At 41.7% G+C, this 20,657-nt stretch overlaps 1 protein-coding gene and 1 long non-coding RNA gene across 2 annotated transcripts in view; one reads left to right on the top strand and one right to left on the bottom strand.

The window, feature by feature from the left end:
- Positions 1-2,020: 2,020 nt before the first annotated feature.
- LOC143163488 (uncharacterized) lies at positions 2,021-2,723 on the bottom strand. The gene is made up of 2 exons (XR_012995911.1): positions 2,335-2,723; positions 2,021-2,147 (listed from the first exon to the last, which is right to left on the bottom strand). It is a non-coding gene; the product is annotated as an uncharacterized LOC143163488 (long non-coding RNA).
- Positions 2,724-4,068: 1,345 nt separating this feature from the next.
- Positions 4,069-20,657, top strand: part of SPRED1 (sprouty related EVH1 domain containing 1) — a 60,316-nt gene continuing 43,727 nt past the window's right edge. The window contains exon 1 of the mRNA XM_076344922.1: positions 4,069-4,253. Coding sequence (XP_076201037.1) covers positions 4,222-4,253 — 32 coding nt within the window. The 5' untranslated portion in view covers positions 4,069-4,221. The remainder of the gene's footprint in view (positions 4,254-20,657) is intronic.

Below are 20,657 nucleotides of genomic sequence, written 5' to 3'. Positions count from 1 at the left end.
ATTGAAAACACCTGATCACTTATTTCTGCTCCAAAAAACGAACCTGGAAGGCCCTGAAACCAACTGCTGCTCAGCAAAAGGACGCCAATACTCCAGGATTGTGTTCTCTGATCTTTCCAACCTGTGCAGAGGTAAACAAACAGGATTTCAAAATCAAGACACAGACCAGTGCAGATTTTCTGTCCTCTTTATGGTATTCAGGTGAAGGGAAAGAAACTGCTTGCAAGACCTCTGTTGCACATACTGCAGCACGAGACCGCTTGCAGAAGTTGAAGAGCCACCACAGGTGAAGAAGCGGTGGGCCCTTCTCCCCTTACCTCCTCCACACAGACAACTAAAAGCCACAGGGTAAGTCTCACATTTTCAGTTGACTTCTGAATACACGTTTTATTCTTAATAAAGACACTCACGAAAACCTTAAGGAGACTGAAATGATTTGAAATTATTTGTGGTATATTACAGAACAGTCCATTTTATTGAATTGCCATGATGAAAATCATTTTCCATTAAATATATTTAAGGAATTTAAAATAAAACCCCAGATTAATGCTCTTTCTTCTCATCATCATGTCTCTTTCTTCAGGTGCATCTGAATAGAGCTATACCACCACCTGACCAACTGAGCTGATTCTTGAGCATTCTTGTATGGGATCATATTAAGCAAATTATCTTAATAAAGCCATTAGCTTACAGAATGTTAAATATTTCAACTTTGAAGCCAGTAGAAAATGAGACTTAAATTAGCAGGAAGTCACATTATCTGCCAGTCACAAGACAGGAAGTTCTCTGAAAGGATTCTCGTTGCTAAGTAGAGTAATACTATGTCCCCACAGCCGAGTTTCAAAACACTTCAGGGGAGTCCCATCAAATACTCAATTTGATTCATGTGAACTGTAAAATTGTACAAAAATGGGTTCATAATGTATTTTTAGTATTTGGATGAGGTTGTGCCATGAATAGGTGATCCATTTTTGAGTGTACTCTTTTAGAAAAAAAATGTGTTTACAAAACAATTGGAAATTTTCCTCCAAAACCCTCCCAGATAAGGAAGTAAGCATTATTACGGCAGGTTTCAGATGTGTGCTGCTTGAAACGTGCTATAGGCCCTTTATCAGAGAGAGCATGATAGCAGTTTACTATAAATGTTCCATTATGCTTATGGTAGAACCCTCTTACAGAAACATGGAATTTCGATCCATAGGAATACTGCAACAAACGTAAACTATCTAGAAACGAAATGTGCCTTTTCTTGCCTGCTGTAAGATAAAAATAAATTTATGTGTAAAATGCTTTAACTAACCAGCCCTCGAAATAAACACCTGACTGAAAACGTATATGCTTTTTCCTCACTGCAACATTTTCTTAGTTTTCAATCACATAGGAAAAGTCTTCAAGAAAAATCTTTGGACGTCATTAAGACGCATGGACAAATTCTACTTTGAACCTTAGGTGAAAAGGAAGAATTTCCTTAACAAATACCCTTGATAAATGCAATACTGCCCTGCTTCTGTTCATTCAAACAGACGCTGCAAGTTTGTAGTCTGGCCTACGATGACGCGAGGCATTCCAGGTTCCCTTGAAACAGTGAAAACTCCTTCTCCCGATTTCCCATGTTCCAGTCTCTCCCTTCCTTGGGAAAAGCAGCCAACCAACAGTAGTGTGGGAATCGGACACGTTATTATCACCAAGGGAGCTCGCCCCATCTTTTTCAAACAGGAAGAGAGAACAGCTCATTGCTGCTCCTATGACACCACCAGAGTTGGGAAGAAATCCCGCAGTTACAGGAAAAACTGAAATGGGGTTAGAGTTGACAGAGAAGGCTCTTGGAGAGCAGCTGCAAAAAAGTGAGGAAGTACCCAAGAAGCCAGGGATAATGAATGCGCATCAGGGAAGTGATGTCTCTTACGGTAGCACCACAATATTTTACTCCACAAATTTTGGACAATGAAGTGTATCAGTTGGCAAGCACGCATACAAAGACTAGGCAGGAAGAAATCAAAATCCAACCGGCAGACAAAACCACAATACAATCTTTTATTATAATCTAATTTACTTCATGGTCTGACTCATGATTCTTGAGTCCTCGGGGTTTGCAGCACTGCTCCACTTTTCCATCAGATCAAGCAGCACATTTACCACGTAAGTTCCTGAAAAGGGATTTGGGTTCAGTTGCTGCTGCTTCTTGGTTTCACTGCTTACCTGGATCAACCACAAATGCTTCCATTTCAGTGTGCATTTAGAGAGCGAGAGGCCAAGTCAGGGTTTCACACACGCTCCCGTGCCATCACCCACTTAGAACCGCTCCCAGGCTTACAGAATTAAGGAACTAATTACGGAAGGGCTCCCCTTTCAAAGGGAGAAGGTAAGCCGTGCACCGTCTTCGGAGGTGGCATACTGGTGATGGCCTCACATGGCATCACTTAAAGTAGAGCAGATCCAGGTTAACGTGACCGCATTTCTTGGCTCGCCGGTCCATCCTCTTTACCGGCGCATTCCTGTTGAACACGGAGGCTAACGGCGGGCTCTAAGGAAGGAGGTACCGGTGCCAGCTATCGGGAACGGGACACGGGGGGTCCCGCTTCACCAGCCCCCCGCACTCCCCAGCGGCTGCCGCACACTTAGCGTTTACATTCACTTCGGCTTGAGAAGAGAGGAGAAGAGTGGAAACCCAGCCCGCAGGCGGAGGCGCCTGGGCACGGCCCCGCGGGGACCCGCCGGCGCTCAGCGGCACCCGGCAGAGCCCCCCGGCCGCTGCAGGCCGCCGCCGGGCCGGGCCCCCTCTCCGCCAGCGGCCCGCCCCGGCGGCCCCGGGGGTCTGCGCAGCCCCGCGTCGAGCAGGAGCCGCCGGTCGCGCTGGCGTTGCGCCCCCGCCTCAGGCTGGGGGCCCAGGGCGCGATCGGCTGCCGCGGCGCCCCGCGCCCTGCCGGCCCCGCGCCCTCGGAGCAGGAAGGAGGGCGACGCCGGGGCAGCTCGCGTATCCCTCCGCGGCGCCGTGCGTGCGTGTGCGGCGGCGGCTCCTGGGGAAGCGCGTGAGGCAGCGCCGGGGGGGAGGGAACTACTTTCAGGAAACTCGGGCGCAGGGCAGCCGCCGGGCGCCGCGGGGAGGGCGGCGGCGCGGGCCGGTCCGGCGGCGGGCGCAGGGTCAAGGGGATTACTTTCTTCCCCTCGCTCTTCCCTCTCCTCCCTTTCCCCCGTGGTTATTTTGGATCAAGCTGTGGCGGCGGAAGGAGCTTGAAGTCAACGCTTCCGCCCAGTTTTCCTGTGAGGAGGAGGCGGGGGCGGCCGCGAGGAGCCGAGGCGGCCGCTAATGGAGTTGCAGCCGGGGAGGGAGCGCTGCCGCTGAACTTCCCCGCGGGCTTTCTCCCCCGTCTCCCCCTCGTCCTGCGGCCGGGGGCTCCTCTCTCGCCCCGGCAGCTCTTCTCCCCCTCCCTCCCCGCTCCTCTCCTCACACAAACAGCCGTGACGCATCCTCTCTTTCCTCCGTCCGTCCCCCCCTTCCCACCCCCAGGCTGGTTTAAAACGCCTCCCTCCCCCCGTCACCAGCCTTCTCCTTGGGGCCGGCTCGTCCTCCCTCCGCAGTGCTCGGCGTCGCTTTGGAGGGGGTGGGAGAGCCCAGCCGAGCCGCTCTGCCCCCCTTTCCCCCTCCCCCGCACCGCCCGCCCCGGCCTGTGGTGGCTCCGGTGTCTGGAGGAATTTCTGCCGCCGCCGCCTGCCCCGGCTGGGCGCGGGAGGCGGGCGGGCAGGGAGGCGGCCGAGCAGCAGCAGCAGCAGGAGGAGGAGGAGGAGGAGGGCAGCAGCGAAGGCGGCTGCAGCGGGAGATGAGCTGCAGCGGGAGGACGGTGCGGTGCAGCTTTTTGCGGCGGGGAGCCCTCCCTTGTCTCCACCACTCTGTTCCCCTTTAACTGGGAGCAGCTCAAGAGCAGAAGATCCGTGGCTGTTGCTGCTGTTTCCACCACTGCCTTCATCATCATCATCTCTAAAGACAGGGGGAAATACGCTCCATCGCCGGACAACAGGATTTCGTGTTTCCAGGATAAAGATCGCTCTCCCCGCCCCCCCGCCCTTTCCTCTCCCTCTCCCTCACTTCAAAACACTGCCCGTGCCCTGGCCGGGGGCGGCAGACCGGGGGGGTAACAATGGTGAAGTTTCTGGTGAGTTCTGGCTGCGCCCTGGCTGCGTCGGTGCTGCTCCGTCTCCCTGTCGGATCGCGGTGAGGAGAAAATGAGCGAAGAGACGGCGACTTCTAACAACGAGTAAGCGGCCGTTCCCCCCTCGCCGCGGCGGCGGCTCTCCCCTCCGCCCCGGGATCGGGCTGGGGCTGGGGCTCGGCGCGTCCCCCCGGCTCCGCGCCCCGCGGGGGCCTCTGCCCGCGCACGTACGTGTCCTGGCCTCCCCTTGCGCGTACTGCGCATTTCTGATCGCGTACATGGAAGCCCAGAAGCTCCCTCTTTGTGAAGGAGCTTGGTTTAGAAGGGCTGCGAGCCAGCGGCCCGAAAAGCGTGGTTTAATTACAGCCCGGTAGAAAACGGTGCAGGTGACGATGGTGTCTTGGAGGGGGAGGATGGGTTTTGAATGCCCAGAGGGGTATCGGCACGTACCACCGCTGATAATATCCTATTACTTGTAGATATTTCACATGGAAACTAGTGTGTGGGAGCTTCATCCTGCAGGAAACTGCTCCTGAATTTTAATTGGATGAGTCAGTCAGTGTAAATACAGCTTAAACCTACCCTAAAGCCTTTTTTCCCCCCCTTTTAATGAGCACTTGGGACGACTTCTATTTTGGGGTGTTTGTTTGTTTGTTTTAAAGAGGAAGGGGACAGTTCAAGGATCTCTTAATATTTTTAATGTGACTGGTTTGGAGGAAATCCAGAGGAGAATGTGTGTGTGTGCGGCTGTATCCCCCTGCATGTAGTCTGTCTTTGAAATACATTTTGGGTCGGAGGAGGTAAATATTTGTCAGAAAACACGCGAGTTCTTTATGGCATTGGAAAACAAATGTAAAGTATTTTGAAACTTTTCCTCTTGTCGGGAAGTTTAAGGTTGATCGCTGCCGTCTCCGAGCTTTGGCGTTACGGTTTGCGATGTCGGTATTCGCTCGGGCTGGTTTTATGAATGATGCGGCTGCCGGCCGCGGCCATGGCGATGGGGAGGGAGCGTCGCGCCCATTGTACTCGCAGGTAGCGGTAGGTGGATGAAGAGCAGCCCGGCTGGCGGGGCGCGGACGGCTCTCCTCCGGCAGGAAAGACGGATTTCCCATTTCGCTGCCTTCCTCCGAGCAAAGCCTGCGCGCCTTCCCCCGCGCTCCCCAGAGCACGGCGTTTCGATCCCCGAGGAGCAGCGCCGGCGAAGCCCCGCGGGGGAGCGGGGCCCGGGGAGCTCCGCGCTGCCGGCCGCGGCGCGGAGCGGGCCGGGCCGGGCCGGGCGGGAGCCGCCGCGGCGCCCGCGGGGCCGGGAGCCGGGGCCGCCGCCATGTTTCCTTTTTTGTGAATCGCTCTCATTTGCATACCACAATCTCCATTCATAAAAAAAAAAAAAAAAAAACCACCAACAAAAAAAAATTGCTGTCATCACCGCTGACCTGCGGCAAAACCTGCCCCGCAGAGTGCCCAAAGCTGCTGCTCCTGTGCTGAGGACCAGCCTGCAGCCAGCGGCTGGCGGAGGAAGGTCTCCAGGACCTGCTGTATTAATATGTGCCGTTCGCTGCTTGTTGACACAGTTATGTGGGAAATATCAGCTCGGGGAGGTGCTGGGAGCACGTGATCCGCTCCATTCATAAAATACCTGGCTGTCCATTCACAGTGCAGTACAGTGTCTGCATTCAGCAGCCTCGCAGATCAGACCTGCATGGGAAGGGAGAGGCAGCCAGGCCGGCAGGTTTATCGGAAAGGGCAGCAGAAAGAGGGCTTATGGCTGCGAGCATGGGAAGTTACTGTAAAGATGCGGGGAGGGGGAGCTGTTTTTATGGTTTGCGTTTGTCCTTTTCCTATAAAGGAGCGTTAGTTCAGAAGTACCTTCTCGCTGTACCGTCTAACATTTAAACAGGGAAGAGTTTTATTTGGGAAACGTTGAAATATTTTCCCTTCCAGAAATACTGACTCAAAAATAAAACACTGAAAACCAAGTTCATTATTACGAACGTGTTTTCAAGACAGTATGTTAATCCATTTTGGGTAATTTACATTTTATTGAGCAATACTGTCTTACATCTGCAAGATAGCAACATAGTGTAGAAGGAAGTCGGTCATACCTAACGAGACATCTGAAAATGTTGCCAACTATAAAACATAGGTAACGGTGAAGACAATTAAATTGATAGAAGTCAGCACTGCATTCGTTTTTGTCTGTTTACTTTGAGAATTTTACGGCAGATTAGCTATCGTCATTTCTCCTTAGCCTATGCTGTGGCTGAAGAGACCTCTGAAATATCAGAATAACAGAAATGTTTTTAATATGGCATAAACTGTTTAGAGGCCAGTGTATTAACTTTGATTTTAAATATTTTGAAATCTTTCAAAAAATAAAATCGAATGAAACTTAGTGATGAAGGATCCCTGAAGCAGACAATGTATTTGTTTGATGTAACTGTTTTGTGGTTGCCAGTGTTAAAATGGTGATGTTCAGTGCTCGTGAATACACTATTTCATTATCTTAACAAATTACACTAAGGTGATCCTTAATTATACATTTGTGGACTGGAGGAGGCTTTGTTGTTAGTGCAACCTAAGAGAATACCTGAAAGATTACTAATCTTTACTTAAAATGAGAAAGGAAAGCTCACATACAGTATTTGGTTTGACTTAAGTCAGTGTTGTTATAGAGCTAAATGTGTATAACCTTACAAAGCACTACAAACAGTGCTTTTTCTCAAAGAACAGATTTTTTTTTTTTTTTTTTTTTACTTTGGTTATTAGAATATCAGAAGAAAAATAAGAAAAGTATTTCTTCTCTAGGTTTCATTTGCTTTTTTGACAGCATTTTTGGCAAGGCTAGAGTCGTCGTTACTCTTTGCTTGATTTTGCACATATCACAAGCATGTCACTTTAAATGATTGGGAAATACGATTGAAACGCCAAATAAGCCATTTGTGAAAATAAGGCAGATCTACAAATTGAAATTCATCATATATTAAAAGTTCACTGTGTTTAATTTTATCAGTATAATTGATGACATCAATGGTCTTGAATTCATTAACAAATCTCTTGGCATCTAAGGGCGAATACGGGTACTTTGCAGTGCATTTTGTGTCATTGTGGCTACCGGGAATATTCTGGTAATTGAGCTTTATTCTTTGTTTATAAAACTTCATTTCATGGAGTAAGATGGAAATATTTGCGGTATCTAGAGTTTGACCTCAGTTAATAATGTTAAATTCTCAGTGGTGGTGGGAAAGATTAATTAAAAAGCTGCATTAAGGACTACTAGGTTTCTTGTCAGTTGTGAACATACGGAGGGCAGCCTTATAAAATTCTGGTTGCCACGGATGAATCTTCGTCGGTGATTTTTTTACACTGTTCTTGTAATGATGTTATTGTATTTGTCAGTTAGGTGTTAGTTAAATGAGAGTATTTCTATACCTCCAGATAATTCCACCCCCCCACCCCCGGAGTGGCGTTTTGCAATCAGTGCGGTCAGCATGAACATAACGTGATGTTCACAAATACTGTAAGTTTTTAAATGAAGGAATTAGTAGGATTTGTGGACTCGTCAGTCAATTCGCTGTTCCTGCAACTTAACATAATAATGTCAAAGCAGGCAAGTCAGCAAGCACTGTACCAAATTCCTGTTTTGGTGGCAGATTTTATTGCTGCCTAGAAATGCTACTGAATTTCAGTGTTAGGTAAAACAGAATAATTGTTACGTTACGTAGTCCCCATTCAGTAGGGGTGAATGATGACAGGCTTAAGATGGAGTCTGAGTTGCTGCTGTTGAGAAGTAGGAGCACTGCTTTATTGGCTTGTTTACTTTCCTCTGTATTGCAGGTGGCCTCTTTCTTTTTCAGGGAATGCTTGTGCTCTCGAATTATATTCAGAGTTGTTTTTACGTACTGTATTTTTACAAATTCAGACTGTCATATGCTAATTGTTTTGCTACATAAATATAAGTAATCTTATACCTATTTTCCTAAATGATTTAATTCAAGAGATTATAAATTAAAGAAACACAGAGTGTGTACTGATGCTGTGTGCTTAACAGGCTCCAGATTATGATGTTATAAACAACCTCAAGTGTTGATTTGAACTACATTTTTAAAATAAAATACTTACTTGATATGTTCGTGTCTTCCTTCAATACTTATGAAAATACTATTTATACTTCATCTGTGCTTCAGAACTCATTGTATTACAAGCCCAAATACTGAAGGATGAACATGAAATCGTATCACAGAAAGTAAAGCCAGCTAGTTTGGTTTTATTAATTCTGGGAGGATTTTAACACTTTTCAGCAGGCTAATTTTCTTTCTACTATTTAGGGCATATATAGACTTTGGAATTCTTCATCCCTTAATGTGAGGAATTTGTAAAAAGAAGTAAGAATTTTTTTTAAGGAAAGCATCTTCTAAACCAATTGATTATATGAAATCATTGCAATTATGATATATTTTCTTTTGGGGGAATGGTTCTTTATAGAGTCCTGGGGAGGCTTTTCCAGTCTTACAAACTGCTGCTTGCTGTCTCTTTGGCTTTATGTTACACGACACTATTTTGAAAGTGGAACTGAATTTGCATGTTACATAATCTGGGAGTCAGGGGGGTTTTTGTTTGTTTTCTTATTTTATTTTATTTTTAAAAAGAAAAAGGTTCACCTTAGCAACATTCCTTGATTACTGTGGTATTGCAGAAAAATGCTTTCTGGATGTTTCGGCATAACTGGAGCCAGCGATAATATTTGAATTAAAAAATGACGAGTGTTTCCCTTGTTTGTTCATTTAAAATTTATTGTTCTTGAAGTGTTAAAGTGGCAGTGAGGACGTCAGCGTATGTTTCAAAAGTAGAGATGTTTCTTGAAAGGAATATATCTTGACAGGATCGGAAGTCACAGGATTAAAGCTGAGGACATTTCTGGTGGTTTTTAGGCTAAACACTGGCATTTTTGTTTGTTATTTAACCATTCTTGCGTATATCTGGAGAAATCATATGCATTGGTGATGACTTGGTGGGATGTGACAAACACCAGAAACAAAAAATACTTTTCAGAATATTGACACAAGTTTAAAAAGGAGACAAAGGAAATACTTTTGTCTTTTTTGATTTTTATTCACCTGATTCAAACAAAGTAACTATGCTACGGCATACAACGTATGTTGTCTTAAATGGTGGCGTTCTACTGTTTAAATGTCTGCTTTCTCCCTCTTACTCTTCTTTCTTGATTGGAACGTGTTGCAGTTTCCTTAAAGGAATTTGAAAGGTGGCTGAGAGTTGCCATATTGTTGAGGATCCCAGTTTCTTTATGGATATATTAAAAAGGAACTATCTTTGTCTTTTTCCTTTCTGTTCTAATGCGCAACAACATTTAAGCAAGCCAATTTTAACTAGCACAGTTACTGAATGGCTGGAATTGGTTGTAAACAAAAATTAAATGGTCCCTGAAAATATAAAATTTGTTCCTCCTTTCTCTCCCTTGAAAACATTCATTCCTCTTTCTGAAAGCACTTCTAGTTGTGAAGTATTTATTTAATTATTGGCGACTGATGTGGCACAAATTTTGCAAATTAAAATTCAGTAAGAGGTAAACATATTTGCAACATTTTTTTTATACTTTCTAATACTTTGTTAGGTGTGTCTTCTAACTGGTCTTGGTTGGTATTTAGCAGAAATAATCTTCAGTGATGCTTGTTTTTTGAGGGAAGGAAGTGGACTGGATGCTCTTTTGGTATGCTGTATTAACATGTATTTCTAGACTTAAGACAATAGCAATACATACTCTTGTTGCGCTTACTTTTCCTGTACTCTGTAAGAGAAGGTTTGGTTGTGGGGTTTTTTGGGGTTTTTTTCGCTAGTGCTTAGACTATGATCTAGTTAAACCTGTTTGCTGGCACTGTGGTTTTTCTCATACATGAGGTGGTATCATGTTGCATAAGGTAGCATATTTTCTGGTATATGGTACCAGGGTAAACATGGTATCTCTCCTACTTGAAAAATGTCTGTAATAGGAATCAGTCTGCAAGACTATGGTGGTATTGAACAGCACTTACTTGTAGGAATTAAGAAGACATTTTAAGTGCATGTGTGTTCAGATCTTTTCAAGCTTATCTTTTACATAATGTTCATGCTGATATCTGTGATATCAGTTTGTTAAAAGAATATATATTCATTTATTTATATTCAGTGCTTTATATTCACTTTCTCCTATGTATGACAAAAGAATTTTAAAAAAAACCAAAAGACTAACAAAACTTTAGATATGCTAAGGGACAAAAAAAATGCATTTAAGTGCTTTGAGTACTACAATTGTTTATAAATGTGGCTCTGATTAAATAATAACTGACTTGCTACACACAGTTGCAGGCCCTAATTCCCAATGCTCCAAATAAGGTGGGGAAAATAAATAATAATAATAAAGTCCCAATATAATCATGATAAATGCATCTATATATGCAAGGAGATCACAAGCATTTTTTCTCTAAGAACCCACTGTCATATGACAGTAAATACTTCAATTCAAACAGGGAAAATAGGCCATAGAAACTTCAGCTGTTACTGTGCTCTATTCTGCATTGCTGCCTGATACCAAACCTCCATTCAGAAGAAAATATTTTTCATGTGTGTGCTACACAAGAATTCCCCAAATCTTAAAAAATGAGATGGTAAAGATCTCCCCCCCCCCCCCCCCGTATTCATTCTTGTGTTTGAAAATTTTGACTACTGCTGTTTATGATATTTTGATTCGGTGAGGAAGTCTTGTAATCCGTACTTCTGCTACAGCAAGTCAAACACTCACCTGTTCAGAACGCCTAAAGAAATTCTGTGAGCTGATGTTTGGCTTGAATGGTTTGCAAGAGCAGGCGTCATTAAAGTCTATGGAAGAGTTGTCCTTTTTTTCTTTTTTTTTTTTTTTAAAGAAACTTGAGAAAAACAGTACCAAATAAATAGGTCTTCCCCAAGATGATCTGACAACTGTTGAGAATTACCTTTTTTCTTTGACTTATACTGACGAGTTGTGACACGACTGAAGTTTGTCAAAGCAAAAATGAAACTGTTCTATTTCAGTTTTAGTAAAGTCAAATGCTGTGAATAAACAAGTGTAGCAACAAGAAGTATCAACAATTTCATTAATAAAACAAGTAATTACTGAAAACTAGTGTCAAGTTTATTAAAAATTGTTACTGAGACTGATTGCCTTCCCTAAATAAAACCCAGAATTGGTAAGATGTAACTCTCAGTGAGGATTCCTGCCTGGGACTTTCTTCTTTCAGAAATTGTGCAGAACTGTTTTGGGGAAGTCGTATAAACCTTGAGGGCAGAAGTGATTTCTCTCTTTAACCTTTTGAAAGGATTAAGCAAGGGTAGTGAAAGGTGGGATTGCAGAGCCTGCTCTGATTTAGGAATTTTTATGTAGCTTCCTAGGAACTTTTCAGCCTCTCGGATGTGATGAAGTACTCTCTGCCCTAGGTATTTCTTTCTGTGCATGGTGTGCTTGCTCTGGATCCCGGTACAGCATGCCTGAATGTGAAGCCTGTGATTGAGGCCAATATATGTTGAGCCTTGAACAGGAACATATTTTGAAAGGTGTAAAGAAGCTAGTTCAGAATTTAGAGTTGAGGCCCATACATTAAAAATGAGAAGTCCTGGGGTTTTCTAAATCTACCTAAGTGGCTGACCTTATGTACCAAACCTGTATGTTTTTAAGCATTAGTTACTGTTGCTAATCACTGGTCTTTGCTCCCTTTAGGACCAAGAACAGATTGGAAGTTTCCTAGTAGAGTAGACTTAGAATAGGTATGTTTGTGCCCTCTTCAGGGGGCAATTATCTATCTCATTACAAGTTCGACTTGTAGTTCAAATGCTACTGATCTGTGCTACTGATGTTATGCAAAAGAAAATTTTGGAGTTGCTGTCTCTTACTTTAATTCTGCAAGATTTTAAGGAAAAAAAAAAAACTGTAGAAGAAATTACAATTGCTGGTACCAGTCGTACATAATGTGTGCCAAGGGAATGCAAAGTGGTAAAATGAAATGCTTGAGAACTGAGATTGTTTGTGCAAATATAAGCCGTGTGGCCGGGGGGTATGAATTTTGACGATTTTGATAATGAGACAGAGCCAGGAATATAATCAGATTGCCTAGGTTCAGCTCTCAAACCTTCAATACTAGGAAACGCCCATTTTCTTTTTTTCAGCCCCTTGCTTCATTTGCTGCTCATTCTGTGCCAGAGAGGAGGACTGCACCTTCTGATCACGCACAGGTGGTGCTGTGTAATTGAAGACTGCATCTTAATAAACGTTAAAATTCTATAAAAACTAAGATTGAAAAGTAAAGCAATGTTCTAACAAGTTTGTTGGGGGTTTTGTTTGTCTGTTTCTGCAGTTTAGTCTGGTTTTAGTCTTTAATCTTCAGATTTCAACTATGGGAGTATTTCAGATGTTGGTAATATTGCTGTAATTCTATCCAGACTTGTAGCATGCTGTTTCTTATATTCTTTCTGCTAGCATGATTTTCTTAATCTTTATCTGAAAGTTGGGGTTTCAGTGTTGGTTTTTTCCCTCCAATTTGGAAGCTCTCTCTAGTGTAGTATGAGAAGTTATTTGAGGGAATAATACATTTGTTATGTTGAACTTGCTTTTGGTTTGGTTCTTTTAAGGTAATAATGACATCTGTTATGAGAAGTCATGCCACTATGGGATACGTGCGTCTAGCATGCTAGTCACAGAGTGCCAGTTAGGCTGTTGACATGTATGGGCATATTTGCTGTGGAGGCACCTAACATACAGATTACCATTAAGCCTGGGTTTCTGTGGTGTCACTCGTGTATCCTACAGGAGTAGTGTCATACTTCAGGCATGTAAGTGCAAAGTACTTGCAGCTCTCATTGAAACGAAAATGCTAGTTGCTTGTCACTTCTTAATCAGTAAATATGTGTTTCTAATTAGATCTTTTTTCTACCCCTTTTTTTTTTTTAATTGGTAGGTAAAGTGTATTGTTCTTAAAATTTGTTATTATGTTCTGCTCTGTGGTTCCTGAAGAAGTTAGTGTCTAAAATCAGGCTGTTAGTACACAGCTGATTTTATGCATTAAGGCCCATAAATGTACTGACTGAATCTTGCTTCATCTTTTACTTCTTTCAGCCTCCAGAAAACTTTTTAATGGATGTGTTACCACTGCTTAAACAGTCCTGTGATGATCTCTAGCACAGTACTTTCATGCTTTCTGTATTTGTACTGAACGGGTCTAGCTTAAAATATCTTATATTGTCTTAGCTGTATTCAACTTGACACATCCTCTAGAAGAGCCCCCATATGCACCTTAAAATGTACGTGCTTTGTTACTATGGTGATGGAAAAGAATCGTGCATGTTAACAACCCCGCGTTAGGTAATGGAGGATTTGCAGAAATCAGTTAAGCATTTGCCTGGGGCACTGAAAATTGAGTCTGTGACCATACCTCCACCCCAGCCTCTTGGCTACAGGCAGGCTGAGGGAATCTTGTGACCGGATCAGACGCTTCTCTGTTTTCAGGTTGTTTGGGGGGGTGAAGAGGACTTTTTGGAAATGGTTTCAGAAGAAACTGAAGTAGTGTTGCCTTATTACGTGCTTTTAAGTATCTTACGTCATACACTTAGGGTGCTCTGCACGGTGTAAAGGAGATGCTTGTGCAAGCATGTTGTATGTTTGTCACTGATACAGAACCAGGTTTTCCTTTGAACTCCCTAGGTTGACAGTGCAGGAATTCACTACCTTTCATTTCTCTGTTATGGCTGCCTGCAAATCCTGCAAAGGGAGAATATGTCCACATTCATTCCCCTGAAGCAAGGTAGAAAACATGAGCTCTTCTTCATCCACTAATTGAATTCTGGATGAAGAACAGGTCTATTCAAGGAAGCTATTCCAGAACAAGACATGAATTTAGAGTACTACAGTTTAGTATGGTGTAACTTCCTGTGGGGACCTTTTATTCTCCTTCTTCTGGAGTTAAGTTGTGGTTAACTAAGGGAAAACTGATAAGCTTAGTTGTCTAATTAGAGGAGCTTTTCAGGTTCTCCCCTCTCTCTCCTTCTCTGCTGTACCTTTTTAAAACCATAGTTTTCTTGCATTAGTTATTTTGTTATTTGTGTGTATATGTATATGCTGAAAGTGGCATTATATTTCTGTGTTTTGAAGTGTGTTGGCTTTTAGAGAGACCCATCCTTGTAGGTTTTGTTTTGGTTTTAGCATTTTAGGAAGCATTTTTCTGAGCATTTCTCTGTATTAGTGTTCTCATACAGCTTATCCTGAAAAGCTTCTCCAGAAAGTAAGACACTGGTTAGTGTCTCTCAGACATTTTGACTGACCTACTGAGCAACCTTACAGGTCTCAATACCAGGGTTTTACCCTTGAGCAATGCTAGCAAGAAGCCTGGTTTTTGCTGCTCTGGGACAACAAAAACATAACCCAAATAAAAACATGTGTTTCCTTTGCTGTAGAAAGACAGAATGCTTCCCACAGGCTATGAGTTCATCCTCCTTTCAGCAGTGAAAGGAGAAGACATTACAGAAATGTTGAAAATCAATGTTGAGTGACTTCTCCAGTACAGAAAATTCAACTTTTTTGATGTTTGTGAACAAATCTTCCTGAAGTAGAACTACAATTACATGTATAGCTTCTTTTCTGAACAAAATCAAAATGTATGGATTAGATTTGTGGAATAACTGGAAATAAGTTTACCAAATCTATTATTTCAGCTGTTTTTTTAGGCTTGAGCAGCTACTGGGAGGGTACAGGACTGGCTTTTCTATCTTTGGGCAAATCTGTGCTGCATGAGCTTGATCCCCACAACTGAAGCTCAATGGATGAAGTAAAAGCTTTAAGGTCCTTGTGCTCCTTCCAGCTGGAGGGTGCAAACAATGAGCTTTGATCAATGTATCACCCCAAATAAGGCATGATGATCCAAATCTCTGCCATATGCTTCAGGAAAAGATCATTTCAGTAGAGAAGTTGCAAGAGATATCCTAATTAACTTGCACATGTCAGAGGAAGGAACAAGTGTCGCTTCTCAAGGGCAAGAGTAATTTTGGCCAGCTTTTCTGAGGTTGCTTCACAGTTTGTTTCCAAGGCAATTACAATCAGATAGTGCGGAAATCATAGTATACTACAGTAGAAAGGACCTGCTTTCTACATTTTTTGTTTCTTGTCTAACTTATAGTTAGGTATTTTACAGAAAACATAACTGTCATTTCCCAGTTACAGCATTAATATCTATGATCTAGGGTGTATTTGGTGAGAGGGGATTTTTTTGCAGTTTTGGTATTCCTCGGCTGAGACAAATATTCCCTTATTTTGTCTATATAATAAAATGATAATTTGATTCCTGAGAAATGCAGTCCTAACAGTTAAATTGAAAGATGCTGTTCAAGCTTTTATCATTAACCAAGAAAATCAGTTTGGCTGTATCGTGTTTTTAATAGAATGCAAATTCTGTTGTCTTTACTTACACTGGAAAATGGTGTTCTCCAAAGGACTATTTTTGCTTTCCTCCGCAATGAGTTCTTATTATAGCTCAGCAAATAATTTTGTCAGGAATTGCTTTTGTTTGACTTTGGGATATGTCCTTTGGCAATAACAATGCTGGTCAAAAAGTAGGAAGTTCTCTTGGTCTAACCCTTTCTTCATGCATTATTCCAGTAGATCACAAGAAGCTCAGATTGATACTTCTCAAGGTTTAAATAGCCAGATAGTATTTGTATGCCTTTTAACACCATGGAGAGCACAATCAGAAATTGCTCTAATATCTGACAGCAGAAGTAGGGAGGATTATGTGTTACTTCTGTCTATCATTTTTTTTTTAAGGTTTGGTTTTTTCCTAATGGTAAAACTTCTGTTCGTTCATCTTCAGTCTCTCGAGCTCCATTATATACCGTTTCCTTCACAAAGGAAAACGTTTTGTGTGTGGTTTATTCATTTCAATGCGTAGCCTTGCAGCAGCAGTTGCCCAGTCTGGTGGTTGAGGCTGCTACCAAGTGAGGTTCCAAGATCCACAGGAATTAAGTTGAATTCAGTATCAATGATACTATTTGGGATCGCATGAAATTATCCGTCTGTAGCTCTGAAGGTCTGGAACTTGATGCTCCTTTGTAAAACTATGCAGAAAAGGGTACTCGCAAGTAAATCTTCATAATTCTGTGGGTGTTCAAGAGATGCAAATCTGAACTTTTTTAAATGCCCCCTCCCCCATATGGTATGAAGTTTTGTAGTGGTATAACTGATATGTGCTATGGGTGGGTTTGTTTTAATGGTTTTTGATAGACTGTTTACGTAATTTGAAATACTTAACTCTTCAGAATGGGTTTGGGTTTGTTTGGTTCCCCCCCCCCCCCCCCCCCCCCGATCCTTTCTGTCAACCTGTGAAGTATTTCAGAATAAGTTAAAGTTGCATAAGTACACAAGCTATTTAAAATAGAAATAAAAAGAATTCCATTAATGTCCTGCGTTTTACCAACACTGACAAATCCAGTTTCACTAAATAAATAGCACCCGTGCTGTCATTTTGACACACAAAATAACTTTGTCTCTATGTAGTTAATAGCCACCTCTTAGAGCATCTAAAGCAAATTTACAGTTGAGATCAGTTAAGGAGGGAGAGTGGGAGTAGATTTATTTAAAATCCACTGAACTTAACTGCTCACTTGTTTGCTTTTTAATGGTAAAGCAGATCTGTGGTTTGAAATGGTTCGGGGAAGTTTTTGTGACAAGGCAGATGATTATTCAGAACTACTTGAAAACTACAAAGGGGGTCAGCTACAGTTTCTCCTTTCTGGGAAATTGGAAATCTCCCTTTGAAAATGTTCAAGAAACTTGATAACTGAGATATTGAAGATCGTCAGAGATGCAATTAATATCTGCACAAAGTGTTCCAAGGACATCACAAATTAATAATGATTTAGTACTCTATTTTATTAAGATGTCAATGCTGCTATTACCTTAAGATATTAATGCTTTACATAAAAACATGACATGTTTTTGTCATAAAGGATCTGGCAAAAATTCTTGTTGACATCCTTTCTCTGACTTTTCCACTTGCTATACTTGATTAAATTCCATATGCATCTGTTTCTTTATCAGGAAGTTTGAGCTGAAATATATTTGTTTCTTGATTCTTTGGTGGAAAACTTCATCATGTGGTTGCTTAGTAGGACTTCATTTTACTTTAGCAGCAATTTAGTTTTGGATGGTTTATCTGTTCTTAATACAAGTGTTGTGTTTTCAGGCATTCAGAAGTTGAAGTGAACTGAAACTGCTATGCCAGATTATTCAGTTTTAATCTTTTGGTATAGTTTTCTGTTCATGTTTGCATGTTAGAACTTGAAATTAGTCTTAGTATCTAAACGGAGTATTTCAGACCATTGTGTACTGCATGGGTATTTCTTTTCTTGAAAGTTCACAAGAACCACGTGAATAAGATAACGAGATAAAATGGTAAGCATGATGTTCTAGGGAAAAACTTAGCAATTCAGTTTTGTTAGGAAATGCATTGAATTTTATGGTCATGTCAGTGTCAACTGCTTGCTTTCTGATGCTAAAGTAGTGTTTAGGAGAAAGGAGATTGGGAGGTGCTGGTGCTCTTGGGCTTTGGCCTTGAACAAGGACCTCATGAAGTGGGGAGGGGGTCGCCTGTGTAGCATTCCTTCAGTCTCCATTCAGTCAGGGCTGGCTCATTAATACTTCAAAACTGTTTTGGTTTGGTTTTTTTTTAAGGTGCTACTTTACACTAGATACATCTGAGGTGCAAACAAAGGATTTCTTGATTACAAGTTAGGTAAATACTTCAAAATTTATCTGTGTGTTCTGTTTACCTGTAAGCCTATCTGTCATTTTTGTACACAAAACAAAATGTGCTTAATAGAAATCAATTGAATGCAAGGAACTTCTAACTGGTTATTTGGGCCAAGGCAATACAAACTGTAAATGTGAAATCATATGGGTTTGAGAGAGCTGCTGAGTATTTTAAATTACTTTTTTTCCCCTCATTGCTGTTAGTGTTGTTGGACTTCTTGTAGACAATTTATTAGAAGAAAATTACATCCGGACTGTTCTTGTTGCATGCATCGCTTTCTCAGCTGTAAAATCTTGATGTATCATCAGTGAAACTGTCTTGTTTTTTCAAGGGGGGATTAGAGAGATGAAGATATCAAATGAAAATAAGGCGGGGGGGAATGGAAGGGCAAAAGTAAACCTGCTGTAAGAACTACCTATGTCTACAAAATATATTAATTCCTTTCCCCTTATTAGAGCTGGGCTTTCTGCCAAGACAGATCTGCTGTTCCAGCTGGGGCTTGCAGAAGCAGTAGTGACTGCAGGAGGTGATATATACCATTCTTTTAATTCTCAATGGCATTGACAGTTACCAAAGTTCCCTTTCTTTGCTCAAGTTTATCCTTGCTAGAAGTTAAAATGAAAGGTAATAGAGACAGTAAGACAATGCTGAAAAGATAAAGACAACTGACAAGAGAAATCTAAGGCCTAGTTTTAGGTATGCATTTAAAAGTCAATTAGGCAAACTACTGGCATTAAGTTTCTAAAATTATTTCAGATGCCTGTCTTGCTATTTGAAAGCTCTTCTTGTAGCAGATTTTTAAGCTTTTTCATTGAAGTATAGTACAGTGAACATTAGAGTCCTTTATTAAGACTGCTTCTCATATTGAGTTATTGCCCTGTCACCCAGCGTATTGGGTTCTGGAAAAATACCTAGTAAACTCCACAGCCTAATTGATGTACTGTTTGGAAGTGTTAGAAGCTATAGATAGTTTGTCTTAAGAATTGCTTCCAGTCCTGCCAGTGGTATCCATGGCACTAGTAAGAAGGCATTTCTAGGCAATTTTTATCGGCTTCACTTGTTAGCTTTCTTGCTACTTGTAAAGAATGCCCAAACACTATTCTGAAACTTTAAAGAAAATGCAAAGAGAAGTTTAAATGTCTCTGTGGGCTATGCAGCTGCCACTCTTTATATGAAGAATGACAGGCTTCACCAGAATGCCTGGTTCTTAAGGCAGGAGACCATGATGCTGAAACACATTAGAGCAGTGTTATTTATATTCTGCCAAAAGCAATTATCCTGCAAGACTTATAAATATGTGTTAGCTTTTATGTGTGTGATAAACTCTACAGACTTCCACAGAGATCTGTAGATCTACTCAGAGTGATATATTTAAATTTTTGCAGGACTGAAGCCCAAGTGCTTGCATAAAAAGATGTTTCTAGTTGCAGGCATATGCTGATTATTCAGTAGTGTGGCAGAAGTGTTTCTTTGGGATTGGTCTGTTACGATTAGGATTGTTATTATGCCAAGGTAAAGAGTTTTTACATTTAATGGTATTTGATAAGAGTTGTTTTAAGAAACCTGTTTTGATCTACCAGTATTTCTTTCCAACAACTTCTTCTAAGCTCCCAAGGGCTCTTATCTGGCCAAGAACCCTATTTTTAATTTCTGTGAATCCTTTACTTTTCCTCCTCATGAAGATTTATTACTCCTTAAAAGTACCTTCAGTTAGCTACTTTAAGCCCTAAAAGCGGCCTTGTTCTGTGCTGTGTCTTTTTGTCACCCTGTGACAGAAAATGAGCTCCACTGTTTGAGGGGAAAGGCCCGTACTTTGGATCTTGGCTACCAGCAGCTTTTCTGTTCGTCCCACAGCTGCTGTTAGTGTTTCATTCTGCAACTGCTAGAGGATGGGCAAGTAACCGTCCTCATACGAGACAAAAATATAACTCCATTAGTCAGCTGGCGTGGGTTGTTGAAGCAGAAATGCAGGCAGTATTTTCTTCTGGTGGAGGAAAAATCCATCACATCCTATTAAAGTTGCCATTAGCTGACTATGGGGGAATGTACATTTCCTGAATCCACGATTGCCTGTTCCCCTTACTTTGATGGCTGTCTACTTTAAAACTTGTAATTTAGTCATAACTATTATAAGATCATGTTACATCTCTGGGGTTAAATCTATTTGACATATAATCTGTCTGAGAAAAGCCCTTAAGAAATAATGGTGCTTGACACTAACTGAACCTTAAATTATTGTGGTGTGAATTAGAGAACCTTGTTCCTAAAGAGGTTCTGTGAGCTTTCTGAAATCTATATCGCCCTGTAGGACTTCTAAGATTTAGTATTTTAACTTTTAGACTGTTTAGTATTTTAACTCATTGCTGTTAAACACGGCTTTCAAAGTTTCTTTCAAAGGTGGGTTTGTTTGGGTTTTTGTGGCTTTTTTTTCTTTTTTTTTGGTTGGTTGGATGTTTTTACAGCTGTCTTCTGAAGGTTGAAAATGTGATAGGCTAGTGGCATCTTTGACATCTTCTTGCCAGTGTTCATTGTAAGGTTTAAGTGAGGGGGAGTTATAACCCTTCAACTTTTTCATGCTAATATTTGAACCCTGAAGGTTTTTGGATGTTTAATCTTCATAGCATGCAATTATGACATAAACCAGAATGAAGAAAATACAGAGGTGCCTTCTTTTCATAGCTGCTTATCAATG

This window comes from Aptenodytes patagonicus, chromosome 7 (assembly GCF_965638725.1).
Source record: "Aptenodytes patagonicus chromosome 7, bAptPat1.pri.cur, whole genome shotgun sequence".
Taxonomy (NCBI): domain Eukaryota; kingdom Metazoa; phylum Chordata; class Aves; order Sphenisciformes; family Spheniscidae; genus Aptenodytes; species Aptenodytes patagonicus.
The sequence above is the reverse complement of the archived record's forward strand: the minus strand, read 5'-3'. Positions and strand labels throughout refer to the sequence as shown.